This window comes from Ambystoma mexicanum, chromosome 3q (genome assembly GCF_040938575.1).
Source record: "Ambystoma mexicanum isolate Mex_15411 chromosome 3q, UKY_AmexF1_1, whole genome shotgun sequence".
NCBI lineage: Eukaryota > Metazoa > Chordata > Amphibia > Caudata > Ambystomatidae > Ambystoma > Ambystoma mexicanum.
In genome coordinates, this window is record NC_090926.1 from 756550753 (window position 1) to 756567222 (window position 16470).

A 16470-nucleotide genomic window follows, 5' to 3' on the forward strand; every position below is an offset into this window, starting at 1 on the left:
TCGCCCGTGCCAAGCACCCCGGGGGCCGGATAGCCACGCTTCACCACTATCGTGAATAAAAGGGTGGTACCTTTTAACCGGGAAACTCTGTGGCTGGTTTCTTCCCTGGCAGTGCAACGACCTCCAGCTTTCCTCCACGTCGAGATCCACTCTTCCCCTGGACGAAGCACCGACTTGCATCCGCTGCCAGGAACAACTGCCCCCGCTGGAGCTTTCTCACCATTTCAGGTACTAGTTCCCGCCTGGTCTCCCTTGCAACAGACTGTTCAAGGTGTCCCGTAAATCCTTGACTCTCTATCCTGGGGTGACCTGGGACCTGTTAACTAACTTTTCTGAACTGATCCAACTCCTTTTGAACTATCTGCAAAGACTTTTTAAGTGTACTCCACTGTGTGATCTTGGGTACATTCCGCCTTGCTCTCTCCAAGAGTGGGCCTGGCCTATGAACTTTTTGCTCTACAGTAGACCCTGCCCTTCTTGATTTGCTGTGGTTCTTTTAAAGTGTTGGTATTGTGTGTTTTCATATTTCTGCCTTTTCTCTCCATTTTTAAATAATTATTGGAGTGCCATCTTGGTTAAGCCCTCACCCCTGTATTGATAATAAGTTGTGTTCTTTTCCTAAGACTTGTCGAATAATTAATCAGGGAGGTGTATATATTTCTAGTGACTGTGTTTGAACTTGCTTGACATATTAGTGCCAGTGTATTTTTACAAGTGTGTTTTTAAATAAATAATTATATACTTTTATACCAAAGCTCTGGTCAGTGTTTGCTTGTGCTACTGTATTTTTGTACCTAATGTGTATACTCTATATACTGCCTAACTCTTGAGAGAAGTCTGACTGCTCAGCCACAGCTACCAGGTAAATCTGGGTGGCGCAGACTGCTACCGATTGGGTTTACTGCCAACAACTGTAGTCTTAAACTTTTTGCAGTGGTCCCTAAGGGAACTGCACAGGTTTCTGCTGAACAGGCACCACGTGGGTGCTCACTCAGGAAACTCTGGCTGATTACCCAATTATTGAAACTACCAAAACCAGAAGGCTTTGGGAAAGGCGAGAAGAGGGGTCAAAGTGGTCAAACAGGGGTCTTGTAAAATCCTCTGTACAGTCGAAAGTCTTTGACCGACAGATGATTGTGAAGCTAAAGGAAGTGAATCCTGCATCATAAGAGTTGAATGAGAACAGGTAAAATTGACAGATTGGCAAACGTGAACCCGAACAAGGGTTGCCGACAAAGAGGGGACAAAGTCGAAAGTCTTGAAATACAGTGTGTCGACAAGAGTGGACCCGAACGAGGGATGCCGACAAAGGGGGGCAAAGCCTAAATCCCGAAATACAGTGTATCGACAAGAATGAACCCGGCACAGGGATGTCCACAGTTAACTGTACAAAGACATTTTACGAAAGTAAACGGATAAGTTGCATTGAAAGCCATAGTGAACCCGATCGAGGGAGGCGAACAGTCGAGTCAGATCTGAGCCCAAAAGAGGGGGATCCAAGGATGAAAAATCAACACCCACCGACTTGTGAGTGCAACAATTCAAAATATAATAGTGAAAGCCTTTTGAATGCATGACATGCCAGAGGCAGCCCGATAAAGAGAAGTGATATTCGTGAGGAGGCTGAGCCCAGAAGAGGAGGAAACCAGGGGTGAAGAACTATCACTCTTAATACAGAGAACAACTTTTTGTTGAACTTTTGTTTAGATATTTTGGACCTGACAGACCCTCGAAAGCAGGAGAACATAACTTTCAGAGGTGAAAGACATCACCCAATGTATATGTGAAAAGGAACTCTTTGATCATTATTTGAATACATCAGACCCACGGCGGCAAGATACTTTTTAATAGAAAATAGACTTAAACACCAAATGCCCTGATTGCTGAAAGCAGAACTGTTAGCTCGTTATGTGGAAAACTCGAGCGTGTGCTGTGCCCCAAAGTCCCACCTTGTCCCGTGCTAAAAACGTGGGGAAGGGAGACCTCATGTACCGCATCCTGATTTATCATTTGTGAACACTTCTTTTTTTCTTAAGAACATTATCCCCACACTTCTTGTTGTATTTAGCCTAAGAATTGGCAATAGGCTTTTCTTAGTATAGGCCCTTTTATTTTGCACAACGCCACTAGGACTGCCTTATTATTTGATGGTCGAAGCTTGCTCCAATCTTAGATTTAGGTTTAGATTAGGGGTTTTCCAACCTACCTTTGCAGTTTAATAAAGAGCAAAAAAACAAAACTATGTATCACTACATAGTACCCCAAATATGCACTCTTAGGGGGACAACAGTCCCTATATTTGTAACTATATACATATATAACACAAAATGATATAGGACAGTGAGCAGTGTTAGTATAAACTCTTGTTAGAAAGCATTTGCGGGTAATAATCAACTAAACATGTATAATCACCATTGACATCAGAAAGAAATGTTAACTTCAGATAAATTTGAACACAAAAGAGGCACATTTATTAATGCTTTTCAAAGAAAACGACCATTGTCCACTTTAGCATATATGTGCAACACAAACATATAATAGTCATCGGAGCGAGCTGAGCTGGCAATGTAAATAAGAGATAGTCCAGTGTTTACACTCTTCACACTTGGACATCACCCAGAATTATAACAGAAACACATACATTTCACAGTAGCTCCTTTAGGGTGTCATAGTAACCAACGCATTTCGGATCCAAGATCCATCTTCAGGGTGGGAGCTATATGTTCCTTGTCAATCTTTATCATATGTAAGATCCTATCGGGTTACAAAGGATGCGTATTAGGAATAGGAAATTAAGTGTAAGCGGAGCTAGAAACAACTAGCAAATTCGGAGGTCAGGGAAAAATAATAACACTAACCTTCACATTCTTGTTATAATTCGTAATGCATCGATTGCCTAATATGTCAAAAGAACAATGAACCATATATGTCATGTCCCAAGGGAACATATTAGCACTAACAATGGGCAGATGTTTAGCTGGCGACAAACCAGAAACAGTAAAAGACAACTCACCATACACGCGGGTGCAGTCAGTCGATAGAAGAGGTTTGGCAGTAGCAGAGTCGAATGAATCGTATCTGTAAAAAATGTCACAAAGGGAAAATACCACTCCAAGGAGGGGCTGTAAAGAACAAATGGGTCGACAAGATTATCCAAAAGCAAGTCATAATAATCACGAATTTCTCAGGTGAGACTGGATGTTTCATCTTGCAATAACCATAACAGCATACAGTTCGTAGTGAGTAGTGCGTGCACAACACAATGGTGAACTGACTGGGGTCAAAGGCTGTGCACAGTCTTTTCCCCTCAGTCCGTACTCAACTTAGAATAATAACCTCAAGTGTAAGAGGGTAGCGTTCACTGGTGTATCAGTGTCTAAATACCATCACCCACGAAGTGACTGGCCCAATGTGTAGTGATAGGAAGTGGCAGAACCGCCTCCGAACTTGCTCGGCTGGTGCTGGAGTGCAACGTGAGACAACCACCGCATGCAGTGTCTCCTGAATAGACAAAAAGAAGAAAGTACCCACTTACTAATGCGAACGGGCACATACACGCCAATCATAACCAAGCCAGTAAATACATTGCGGTCTCAATAGGGCTTACCGCGCTATCAGAGACCACAGATACATCAGCCGCCTACCAGGGCTAGTACTGAAGCGACGTTTAAATGGTCGTCATGGTCTCCGCACGCATGCGCGTAGCTGGCCATGACTCACGTCGGCCATTTTAGAGTGGGGAAATTCATTGCCATAGAATCGGCGACTCAAGAGAGTGAAAAGACCATTACATCAGAGATGATTAAGTGTAATTCGTCGGGTTCATAAAGACCATGGATTCATCAGCCGCCTGATCATGGCTCATGCTGATCAAACGTTAGCACAGTCGTCATGGTACCTGCGCGTATGCACTATGCGGGCCATGACTCACGTCAGCCATCTTGGAGTGGAATAATGCATTGCCATAGAAGTGGCAACTCATAGGGATGCCAGCATATAACGTGTAGGGAAAAGTAAGACAAATTAATCGTCAGGCTAGAGATGTAACCCATATTGATGGAAGTAGGAGGAAGGCCTCACATAAAAATCCATGATCAATCCCACTAGGAGCGCAGCATGACGCGTCAAGTCAATACACGGAGGGCTGTCTATATAATCATGTTCGATGTGGGGATATCAGATAGTATATGATTAGTGATCGTTGTGCCAAAAAGGCAAGGGAATAGGGAGGCTGATCACCCTCTCAAAAGACAGAGTGTGCATGGGGGCACGACCAGAGAAAAATTAAAAGAAATTGGCTGCGGGGTGCCCCCACGCTTAATACACTCCGTCATGTTGCCTCAGAAGTAACAGTAGATTGAAACCACATAGAGGGCCAGACCCGGCCCCTTCAGTGTTAAGGGTAACCTTATTTGGGTAAACACTTAAAGAGGATGTCATGTCTCATAAAGTGGTACGGAACATCCGTAGCTGGACACGCTGTGTGGATGCTATAGGTATACAATATAGCTAACTAGGACACGTAACATAGAACTCCCAACCCGAGTAGGTTCCCTCACCACTCGGGGGATTCTGATTACCAAGAAATTGGTGGCAAGCATCGACTGATGTAAATGCAACTTAGTTCAACAGTTTCACATTGAGACCACGCCACAAACCCGCATGCTCTTAACCAAAATTAAATGGTCATTCTTATGGATTCCCAGCCATTTAAACGGAAGATATTTCATACAAAACAAATTAAATCAAACTCATTGTTCATCCTCATCGGGCTCAGTGAGTCCAAAAGATCTACCCACAACATTTCTCTCTGTAATTGTTTGCGTTGGACATCACCTCCCCTGTTGCCCATTGACACCTGTTCGAGAATCACGCACTTAAGCTGAGCACTCATATGCCTGGCTTCCAAAAAGTGCATGGATACCGGGGACTTTGGGTTCTCAGTCCTAATATTTGACTTGTGTTCTGTCCACCTCGTCTTGCCCGTCCTGGTGGTGAAGACGAGGTGGACAGTAAACACCCATGACCTGTGATCATTTGTGTCTGTCTTTACTGTTGCCACCATGAGTTCCTTACAGCGTCTTCTCCCTGTTCACTGTAATAGTGTTGCCTCTCAGAATCCTCCAAATTCAGAAAACCTGTCTTAACACTCCACCTGATGTCTTCCACGCCTTCCTATCTCTATGGTGCAAAGTGTTTTGTAAAACAATTTCCAGTGGAAAAGGAGCAGCACCTCAAATGCATATACCCACATCATGGTAGGCATGAGGCTGAGGGATTGCTACGATTGCGGTCACTGATGCCCCTATGTCATGTCAAGTCTGTGAATCCCCACTCTGGGTCTTGGTTGATGGCATTTCCTGCAGGTCACTTTAGGGACAGTGCTATGACGTGCTGTCGGTGACAGCAGTGCTTCAAGTGGAACCTGCAGGGTTTAAAACGGGTGTCAGTTGGTGATAGATGTTTGTTGCTGAGCAGTGTGCGACCTGTTATCCACAGGCTCTCCACAGACTCAATAAAGAACTTACCAAAGTAAGTAGCTGAAATGAAAAACACCCTCTCGTTCTCATCAAAGTCTAGTGCAGATGTGGTTTTGTTGTATACTGCGTGCACACTTGGCACACTTTTCACACCCTTAGGTTCTTCAAGGATTTCTGATGCACAAGTATTTGAAAACATTTGTAAAATGGTTGTGCTTTCCCCCGTTTGACTATTCCATGTCACCTTATGGGAACTGTCCATTTTGTGGGAGGGATTTACTCAGTAACCACATAAATTGTTTGTTTGTTACACTTTGGCAACAATAAGAGTCTGGAGTGGCATTTGGTGTTCTGTTAGTGGTTTGGTGACCCTTCACCGTTCTTACTTTCGACAACTCCAATGCCCAAAGCTTCATCCATGTGGTCAGCCCACATCTTGACCAACTCATTAGCCTATCAATCTTCACAAGAGAGAGCATGTCATAAATCAACTAGGTATCTTACGTAAAAGGATGCAGGTATAACCATAAAGGATACAATTGGTAGGGTTCTTCTGGATCCTTGAGGAGGCAAACGGCTTGAAAGTAGTGACGTCCAAATAGACCTTCCAAATGATGCCACTCATGACTAATAAAACAGGCAGAGGGAGGAATCACTGGAAAGGGCGTGGGAAAACCATTGGAAGTCTGCCTAGGATAAATAAGGTATAATGAGGAAGTGTCCCAACATTAACTCTTACTAATAGCTCAGCAATAGCAATTAGTACAACACTAACCTGTAGATGTTGTTAACTGGAAGCTCCGCCAAACAAGTCTTTGAAATAATCCAAATAAGGAAACAACGACAAAAGGAGGGAAGGTTAGTAAGGGAAAACTTATCCCGAACGGCACGGGAGTCATGCTAGATACCAGGTTGGTGCACCACAGGATGGCGTCCAAAGTACTGTGCACAATCACCTTCCAATTAACAGTTGTCGGCAGTATTTCCTTTCCCAGGTAGAACAGAAAATAGGTAGTAGAAGTCCACCTGTTGTTTCATCACAGGTGCCAGGATTCAAATGAAAAGCGTAGCACAACTTGTGTGTGGAATTTCACGTGCCAGGAAGCAGTACGTTATAAGTTCAGGAACCGCGTGTGATTTTACACGCAGAAACAGTGCACGCAGCCAGGAAAGCCGCACGTTAAGAGTTCAGGAACCGTGTGTGGATTAACACGCGACAAACGTACATGCAGCCAGGAAAGCCGCACATTAAGAGTTCAGGAACTGCGTGTGGATTTACGCGCGACAAACTTCCATGCAGCCAGGAAAGCCGCACGTTAAGAGTTCAGGAACAGTGTGTGGATTTACACACAACAAACTTCCACGCAGCCAGGAAAGCTGCACGTTAAAAGTTCAGGAACCGCGTGTGGATTTACACGCGACAAACTTACACACAGCCAGGAAAGCCACATGTTGAGAGATCAGGAAGCGCATGTGGATTTACACACAACAAACTTCCACGCAGCCAGGAAAGCTGCATGTTGAGAGTTCAGGAACCGTGTGTGGATTTACATGCAACAAACTTACATGCAGCCAGGACTTCCAGAATTTGCATGTGCAGGAACACAACCATACGTTGGTCTTCTACGGCCACAGATGAGAGCATGTGGAAAGATACACGCGAACAGGGAAGACTGCCGTGTCTTCTTGGAACGCAGCTACAGGAGTTTGGGTGTGGAGATTACACACAGGAGGAAAAGCCAAAGAAGTTGCTGAAGAGTTGCAAGAACGCAGATCAAAGTTTCAGCTACAAGACGCCATGTTTCTTCAATCAGAAGCAGCGAGCGACGTCCACACGCTGCTTATAAATGTAATGCAGAAACACACGTGACAATCTCGTGAATTTATTGATGTGAATAATGCAAACGTCGTTTTCCAGGTAAGACATAAAACAACCTCCATTTAGAATAGAAAGGCTTAGCAGTTCTATGGGCATAACCAGTTCTGTGTGAAGACAGTGTTACAGGTCCAGAGGTAATTTGCTTGCCATGCATGACAGAGCATCCCATCATTGACATTGGCTGAAAAACAAACTTAGAATCATACAATTTACTTAAAATCAATATAGTGCTAAGGATGATACATAGTCGGCCTACAGGTATTGGATGATGTGGAGGCGCAGTGGTGTGAGAAGGGAACCCAGTCATGAGGAATCTTGGCAATCCCCCTTCTAATGATGCAGTTAGCCTTTGCAATGGCCATGTAGTCCACAGTTTTGTCCACCAAGCGGGGATCACTAGCCACGTGGGTCCCTAGAACGTTGAGCCAACATGAACCTAGCTGCGTTAACCTAGTGCGTTTAATGGGAATTTTGGGAAGTGGAGCTGAATCCCTGTCATAGCTTTAATGTTAACTTTGTCTTTCAAAAAGCATTGAACCTTAGGCCACCCCACCACATGTGCACAAGATCGCCTACTGAGCCACAGTCGCCCCAGCACAATGGGGATTGATTGGGAATAAACACATATGTGTAGACGCCTGCGATCATAATACCAACGGAGCAAGATCTTATATAGATATTCTTTCTTGGTTGTACATATGGAGGGCTTTGCAGCAGCGGACCAGATGGATGTCCAGGACTCAATGGGGATCTGCATATTTAGATTGCCCACCCACTTCCTCATGTAGAGAAGGATGTCCTCGATTTTAGCTGAGTTAATGAGTCAAAATAGATATTTTTCCTGTATCTGAATTGTCCTGAATGAGGAGCTCAAGAGGGAAGGGTTGCCTAGTGCCCACCACTTTGGCTGACCCATTTGTGATCCAGTGGCAGTGGTGTATCTGTACATATTGATATCTCTCAGGGAGACCAAATCTCTCTTTGAATATCGCAAACAACAGTGGGAGGCCCTGATGATAGCAGTCCCCTATCTTCGACACTCCAGCTTCCACGTACCTCACAAAAGACCCCCACCTACTTGAGGAGTCCCGGAGAGAAGTCAGGGTTCCCGTCAATGGCGAGAATGGACCCAGCCCTGGAGTTATCTGCCAAAGCCTTTGAGATTTATCCCAGTATTGTATAGGGGCAGCTGTGGGCAGAAGGAATCAGCTAGTGCCGCAAGAGGAGGAGGACATTGTCAGCACATAATGCGATTCTGTGTGTATAGCCTTCAATTGTGATGCTTGTAATGTTAACATTTGATCTAACCCCTATTGCCAGCAGTTTGATCAAAAGGGCAAATAGCAGAGGAGAATGAGGGCACCCATGTTGAACCCCTAGTCCGTTACATCTGGGGGGAATAGTGACCATTACCCTCAGCTTGGCCATGGGATGGCTCAATGTAGCAAGGTCCAAGTAACACAATTGGGCCCAAAGCCTATCTTTTCCATGGTTGCACTAAGAAAACTCCATTCATCTTTATCAAATTCCTTGTTTGCATCAAGGCCCACTGGTGCTTTCCTCTGTATCGCCCTTATTCTTTCACTGCTTTCTTTTGTTCCCCTTCGCTGACTCCTCCCACTTACTTCTTTCAATCTTTTCTCATTCTGTTCCTTTTGCCTATTTTGATCCTTCCCTCCTTAATTCTACCTACTTCATCTCTTCCTCTTAGCCCTTTTTACCCTTTTCCCAGTCTCCCTCCTTGGTAATTTGCCCCCTTCTATTGTTTTCCAACTACAGCCTCCTGGCCTTGCTCTGGACTCACATCCTGGACATCCTGAGCGGAGTCTGTCGGCAGCATATCTCCTCCCCCAGATACTACAGGAGGCTGCAGGCAGCACTGAAGGTAAGCAGGGGCTAAAAGTTAGTGCTATCATTTGGATAGTAGACGCGCTTCTATTTTCTGTGGGCATGGCATCAGTGTGAGATTTCAGGTAGTACTGACGGTGAGCTAACTTTAGTAATGCATGGCACTAAGATGTTGCAGCAAGAATTAATAAAGATAAGCTAAGCTTCCAGGATCTATCAATGGGCAGAGCATGAGTAGGAATAAGTGAATGCAGTTTTTCTAGTGGCATGAGTGTAGGGGTTGCACATGTCAAGGTTACATTGCTTCTAGTCTCTATACAGGGAAGATCTAGAAAGGTGCTGTGCGGGGTCACAAGATTTTTGATTGGTGCTGCAGGGATTACTTAGAATGTCCTTATGGCATATTAGAATAGGCTCCAGGGTGCATTTATAGGATCAGTAGACAGTTTGGAGGTGCCTTAGGGGACAGTTTAAGGGAAAGGCAGCTAGTTGTCACCAGACCTTGGGAGGACTTGGGACAATTGCAATAGTGCTACATGGAGAATTGAGTATCTATTTGGGCAGATGAATATCACTGGGATGTATTAACCTGAAAGATCATCACAAGTGATTGATCTTAGGGTCATACATGGAAGCTGAATGATTGTGATATGTTGTCTGTGTGCAAGAGCAACTTTGTGGCACACAAAGAGCAGGTGCTAAGTATTATGCACATGTGGAAATCACAGGAAGCGTATAGGAGGTATATAAAGCATTTGTGGGTACCAGATTATCGGAGCAGATATATGGTGAGAGAGGTACAGAAAGCATTTGGGTGGCGCAAATAGAATAAGCAAGGTACAGCTAGTGAGTGGGAGCACGTTTGAATTATGGAGTACATGTGGCAGGCATTTATGTGTACGTTACTTGGATAAAGAGACCTCACAGCAGGGATATAGAACATTTGTGAAGCAATGAGGGTACATAGGAGACACAAAGTATATGGGAGGCATAAATAGGCCATGGAAAGCACAGACAGCTGCAGGTTGGGGCTGAGGGTACAGGAAGTGCATGCAAATGAGAGTTGTGTGTGAGGCACTCATATGGCATTTAAAGCACAAAGATTGTGTAGGAAGCACAAAGAGCATGTGGGAAGTATGGCAAGCAGGTAAATTGGGAGTTAGGCAGCAACACAGAGTGACTGCTTTGGCTCCCCAGGCTTATTCCTCTACTCTTTCTCCTGTAGAACCTGGAGGTTTGCTTCCATGCAGAGGGCTGTGGATTGCCGATGGAAACCCTGCATACGGACACCTTTACAGTAAGACTCTTGCGATCACATATTGTCAACACAGTTGGTGGCCATTATTGTGGATGTACACGTAGGTTCCAAGCAGTAGCATCAGACTGCATCCCATGATTTTCTTTTACTTTCAGCAAGAGGACTCTCCGTTTGTACTATACTCTCAGTTCTTTAACCCCTTCTATACCACAAGCCTGTGAATAACCACTGATCAGTTCCTAGTATACACCACTCTACACACAAGCTCACACACACACTTCACTCCCAACAATTTGAAAAGGATTCATACGGCTAAATATTAAGACTCCAAGGTACTAGCTGAGCCTACAGAGTTAGCAACAAACATAAAATAATATGCAATTAAGTTGGTTACAGAGTTTATTGAAACATGATATACACAATCCTTTGAGCCCAGCGGAGAAAAGTTCAATAGTTGTAGAGTCTTTCTGCATTGGAAAGTCACACAAATCTCCTTGCAGAATGTAGCACTGTAGGTTCTACCATTGGCTCTACATGCCTACCTTATGGAAGTTGTTCATTGTACACTTTGTGGTGTTCCCTTTACCTGGGAACCCAACCTCCTAATTCATTTCTTAGGGATACAGAGGTCAGGTGGACTGAGAATAGGTGTTGGCACAAAGGGCTGTCTTATTTACTTTTTCCCTTTGTCATAAGTTCCCTCTAACTTCATCATGCCATCTGGGAGAGGAGGTAAGACATCAAATGCAAAATCACACAATGGAATGAAAGGCAAAATGAAAAGACTGGTTGAAAATGGAATTAACAAAGGTATGAAAATATCGCAATAGGCAAATGAGTCAGGGCCTAATTACCATTGGTTCCTTGTCCCATATTCATTAATATATTTGTACCTGCTGGTGTTTCATTCCCTGAAAGGGGTGGGGGTACTGGGGGATAGAGTGTTCTATATTAGTTATTAGTGGTAAATTAAATATATCTACATAGCTACTTATTGAAAAGCCCCTGGCCCTGAAACTATTTGTTTGAATCATTCATTTTTTTGTTTCATGTATCTTAACCCCTAATTTAGATTTGTTCATGGTAGTTTTGAATGTATTGCATTGGCTTATAGTGTCCAACTGCTCTTATTACATCAAGCTACTGGCTCAACTGAAACCATATCTTGCAGTGTCCAGCTGTGCCGCCCTGGCTAGAGCGATTATAGGCAGTCGGCTGGAATACTGTGCTAGATCTTACTAGGCATAGGTAAGGGGGAGATCAACCGCCTACAAGATGTCCAGAATAACGCAGTCAGGGTAGTAGCTGGCTTGCGAAGAACTGACCACGTGTCGTCAACCAGGAAATGACTACACTGGCTCCCGGTAGCAAAGAGGGTTATGTTTAGTAGCCTGTGCATTGCACACTCCTGTCTCCATGGCAAAGGTCCTATATACCTGACAGCTCAACTTAATCATGAGTAGGAGGCGTCTCCTTCTTCCACATCTTAGTAATTTTCATTTTAGCCATAGAGATGAGTATGTGAAGGATCTTCCTACACTTGATAGGGAGTTCATCCGTGGCTAAATCTGTGATCCCCAATATCAGCATCTTAGAGCAGAAAGGTAGGTCTCTTTGTAGCATTGTTTTAATGTAGGGATGTACCTCCTCCCAGAATGTGCTGTACTTGAACACCAGATGTGTATCATATGGCCTGGAGAGCCACAGTTCCTCTAGCAGTGGTCAGATAAATTGGGGTATATCTTTTTAAGGTTCTGCAGGGTTCGATACCAGGCCGACATACTCATGTAAACCATCACCCTAAGTTGTGTAGAGTTCCCTACCCATGTCATTTCTTTTCAAAGTCTCTGCTAGGTACGTTTGCATTTAGAGCTTTTCCCCATGATCTGAAAATCCCCAATGGATTTTCTTTTCAGCGTCATTTATGTATTTATTTACATTTTTGGATGGGGTGCAAATCAGGGGAGGAAGAAGATAAAAATTACACATCAGTATCCTTCCTTTCCTCTCCTTCCCCCAGAAGCTCACTGTCTCTAAAGCTCTGGTTCTCTCTACGCTGGTTTACTGCAACAGCCTCTTTCTAAATCTGTCTGCTTCTACTCTCCGCCCTGTGCAAATCATCCAGAACAGGACTGCAAGACTTGTTCTTGGCCTCAAGCCCAGGGATCATATCTCTCAAGCACTGAAATCTCTGCATTAGCTCCCAGTGGCTGCAAGGATTAAGGTCAAGACCCTCTGCATTGTCCACAAGGCCTTCTGGGGCCTGGGTCCTCAATACCTCCAACTCTCTCTTCGTAAATACCTTCCTACTCGAGCTCTTCGCTCCTCCACCTCCAACTCCCTCAGGGTCAGTCGCTTCTCCAAACAACAAGTTGGTGGTAGATCTCTTTCTTCGGCTGGGGCCTCCCCCTGGAACAGCCTGCCTGCCTCTATGAAACTTGAGGAGAACCATCACCGGTTCTGGAAGCACCTCAAGATCTTCCTCTTTGCTTCCGCCTTCTCTCTTCCTCTCCCCTGCTGATTTCCTGTCTGCTACTGCACTTGTCACCTGGCTACCCTTTGATTACGGGACTTTGTCCCTGCCCGCCCAGTTGCACACCCGCACTGCCTCCCGGCAACCCTTGCACTTGGGTCTGTATATGTTTAGTTTAGTTTCTTTATTTGTACCACGCGCCAAACCCAAGGGTAACTGGGCGCCAGAGACTTAGAGCGAGTTTCAATAGGTTACAAAACATTTTCAGATTTATACAAGACAGTAGATATAAGTGATATTGACCAGGTTACAAAGTGGTTATAGTGATGAGACAGTATGAAGAGCAATGCATGCACAGGCAGGTAAATATTGAAGCAGTAGCACCTTTCTTGTTAGAGAGCCAAGATTTAGTTTTAGCTCTGAAGGTCCAGAATGAGGGTTCCATTCTAAGGTTGATCGGGATAGCATTCCTTTGTTTGGCAGCTAACACCGGGAAGCTTGACCCTCCTGCTTTTTTTAGCGAGGATTTAGGAATGTTGAGACAATGGCCCTCATTACGACCCTGGCGGAAAGTGACTGACCGGACCGCCACAGCGTAAATAGCGTTTCCGCCATTGCACGAAGGAGCAAACTGCGGCCCATTCCGACCCATCGAGCACGAGCACCACGGCATGGCGGAAGTGCAAAGTCCGCGACGGCGGAAATGACCCCAAAACGGCCCACACCGCCGCCGTACGGCGCCCCAGGTGCAATACCGCCACCCCTCTTAGCGGTCACCGCAGTGTGCGCCTACCGGAAAGTACGGTGGCCGGAAATATACGGAAACGGAAGTCAAAACACGGGGCCGGAACGGGAAACATCCCGGCGTACACCTATAAATACACTAAAACCACACAACCACTAAAAACACTACCCTGAGACACACCCCACCCCGTCAACCACCCTAGCGAAACCAAGAAAAATGGGAAAAGTAGCGAAGAAAGCGTGCGATCGCAAGCGGCAGGTCCACTTCTCCCGCGAGGAACTCACCGTGCTAACAGAGACCCTACAGGAGAATGCTGCCGTCGTCTTCAGCACGCAAATGACCAGGACGGCACTTGCAAACAAGAAGGCCATATGGGCTCTGGTGGCACAGCGTGTAAGTGCGGTGGGGACCGCACCCCGCACCCCACAGCAATGCCGCAAGCGATGGGACGACCTGCGGATACGCGTCCGCAGCATACTCTCCGCCAACCGCAACATTGCCACAGCCACCGGGGGAGGTCCTGAATCACCCATCAAGTTGACCCCCTGGGAAGAAATCTGTGCCTCCACCATCGGAATGGAGAGCATTGAGGGAGTCGGAGGGATGGAGAAAGGAGTGCAGACATCCGAAGATTCAGGTAGGGGGGCCAGATATAACAATCCACACAGTCCATCCATGTGAAGTACCATGCGTCCACATAGTGCAACAGAAACACATGTCCAGGAGAACATCCACACACATCGGCCTGATAGCGCATGTTAAAATCCACAATAAATACATAAATAATAAAAAACCCCTAATACACGCACTACACGTGCAGCAGGCACACCCAAACTGCAGGCTGCCAAACAACTGCACCCTCACTCCACACACAAATCAAAGCACCTCCAAGGCCCCGACCCAAATCACCCTCAGGTACCACCCCAAAGCATGTGATACAATGCCATTCCAATTCCCACAGACCCATCAATAACCCTCGCCCTCCTTTACTCCACCACAGGGTCCGATCCAAACGACGAGCTACAGGACACCCCTACCAGCACACCTGCAAAGAGGGCCAAGACCAACGGCCAGAGACCCTCCACCTCAGCTGCACGCATCAAGACACGGCAGCAGCACAAATCCGGTGGCAGCACACAGGAGGGAACATCAACAGGCACCCCAGCAGCCAGCATGCCCACAACACCACCACCACAGGTCCCCCCAATGGATGCCACAGAAGGCACTGCCTCTGGTGGCAGCAGCACCATAGGTGACACCCCATTGATGGCAGCATGCTCGGACACAGAAAACGGGGATGTCGAAGTCAGATCCATCCATGACCTGTCCCAATCCCCCTGTCTGTCCCATCCCGTACAACATGAGGATACCACGCAGGGGCACCCACAAGACGACGACTGGCCATCCCCCCCAAGCCCTGTGGCCAGGCAACATGAGGACAACAGCCCCTCTGTGACACCACCGCAAATGGCCATGGCCCAGCAGAGGCAACAGTCCCTCGACAAGTTAATCGTCCAACAGCAGCAAATGGCCACACTCCTCAAGGGCCATGCCGATGAATGTGGGGGCACCAAGGCAGACATAGAAACATCAACAGAGACACTTAGGGCAGAAATGGAGAGAGGTACTGAGACGCTAAGGGCACAAATCGAGAGTAGCACCGAGAGCCTGAGAGTCCAAACGGAGAGTAGCACCGAGAGCCTGAGAGTCCAAATGGAGAGAAGCACCGAGAGCCTGAGGGGGGAACTGCATGCGACGTCCAAAGACGTATGTGCCGAACTTGCCGCAGTGCGCCGTGTGCTCACTGAGCTCTCGCAAACCCTTAGGGACATGCATGGACGTGATCAGGCAGACACATCATCCGTTGCAAGTTCCGTCCAGGGCAGCCCCCAACGTAGATCTGGGAGGACCCGGCGCTCCACAGGCAGGGGTGCCCCTGATACCCGCAGAGGGGGCATGCAATAGCGACAGCCCACTGACAATGAGCATCTTTGGACACTGGTGTTCGGGGGGGGAGGTAGGAGGGTGGAGGGGGTGTGTTGGGCTCACTTGGGTGGCGGGTCGATAGGGTGTTCAACATGATATCACATATGCCATAAAAAGTGCACGATCAACCAATGAGATGTGTGGACATTGATCTTTGTGTACTAGGCCATCATAGGCGTACAGTCCATATTGTGCATGTCCCAGACACACGCAGTGCCACGAGTCCCGTGTCCATGTATCAGCCACCAGGCGTGAGTGCTAGAAGCATGCATCAATGAGATGCTGACGGATGTCACGGGCCTCCGGTGCCTCGCAGACTCCATGAGGTGCTGCCACATCCCCACCCTCATCATGACCATCATCAGGTGCTTGCAGTTCTGCGTCAGGGGGCATGGGCACATTTCTACGTACGCACATGTTGTGGAGCATGACACATGCCATGACCATCTTTGCAACCTTCTCATGGCGGTACAGGAGTGCCCCGCCAGACCTGCTCAGGCAGCGGAAACGAGTCTTCAGTAGGCCGAATGCCTGCTCAATGACTACACGGGTACGTGAGTGGGCATGGTTGTAGTCCTCCTCATGCTGGTCCCGTGGGTTCCGGACTGGTGTGAGGAGCCATCTCTTCAGTGGATATCCAGCATCACCTGTATGTGGACGAGAAACGTAGGATGTGGAATGCCATTGATACGTACGCACACACCCCCCCCTTCCTGCCAGTACATTGCCAAATCACATACCCCACATCATCATGCATGCAATGAGACTCACCGAGTAGCCAGGATCTGTTCCCTGCGTGTC

The 16470-nt window shown here is 46.6% G+C and overlaps 1 protein-coding gene across 2 annotated transcripts in view; it reads left to right on the forward strand.

Moving 5' to 3' along the window:
* UNC13D (unc-13 homolog D) overlaps window positions 1–16470 on the forward strand; it is a 2023528-nt gene that overhangs the window by 1579569 nt on the left and 427489 nt on the right. For both annotated transcript variants that reach the window (XM_069654742.1, XM_069654741.1), the window contains exons 27-28: window positions 9139–9244; window positions 10433–10504. In XM_069654742.1, the coding sequence (XP_069510843.1) occupies window positions 9139–9244; window positions 10433–10504 (178 nt within the window). The remainder of the gene's footprint in view (window positions 1–9138; window positions 9245–10432; window positions 10505–16470) is intronic.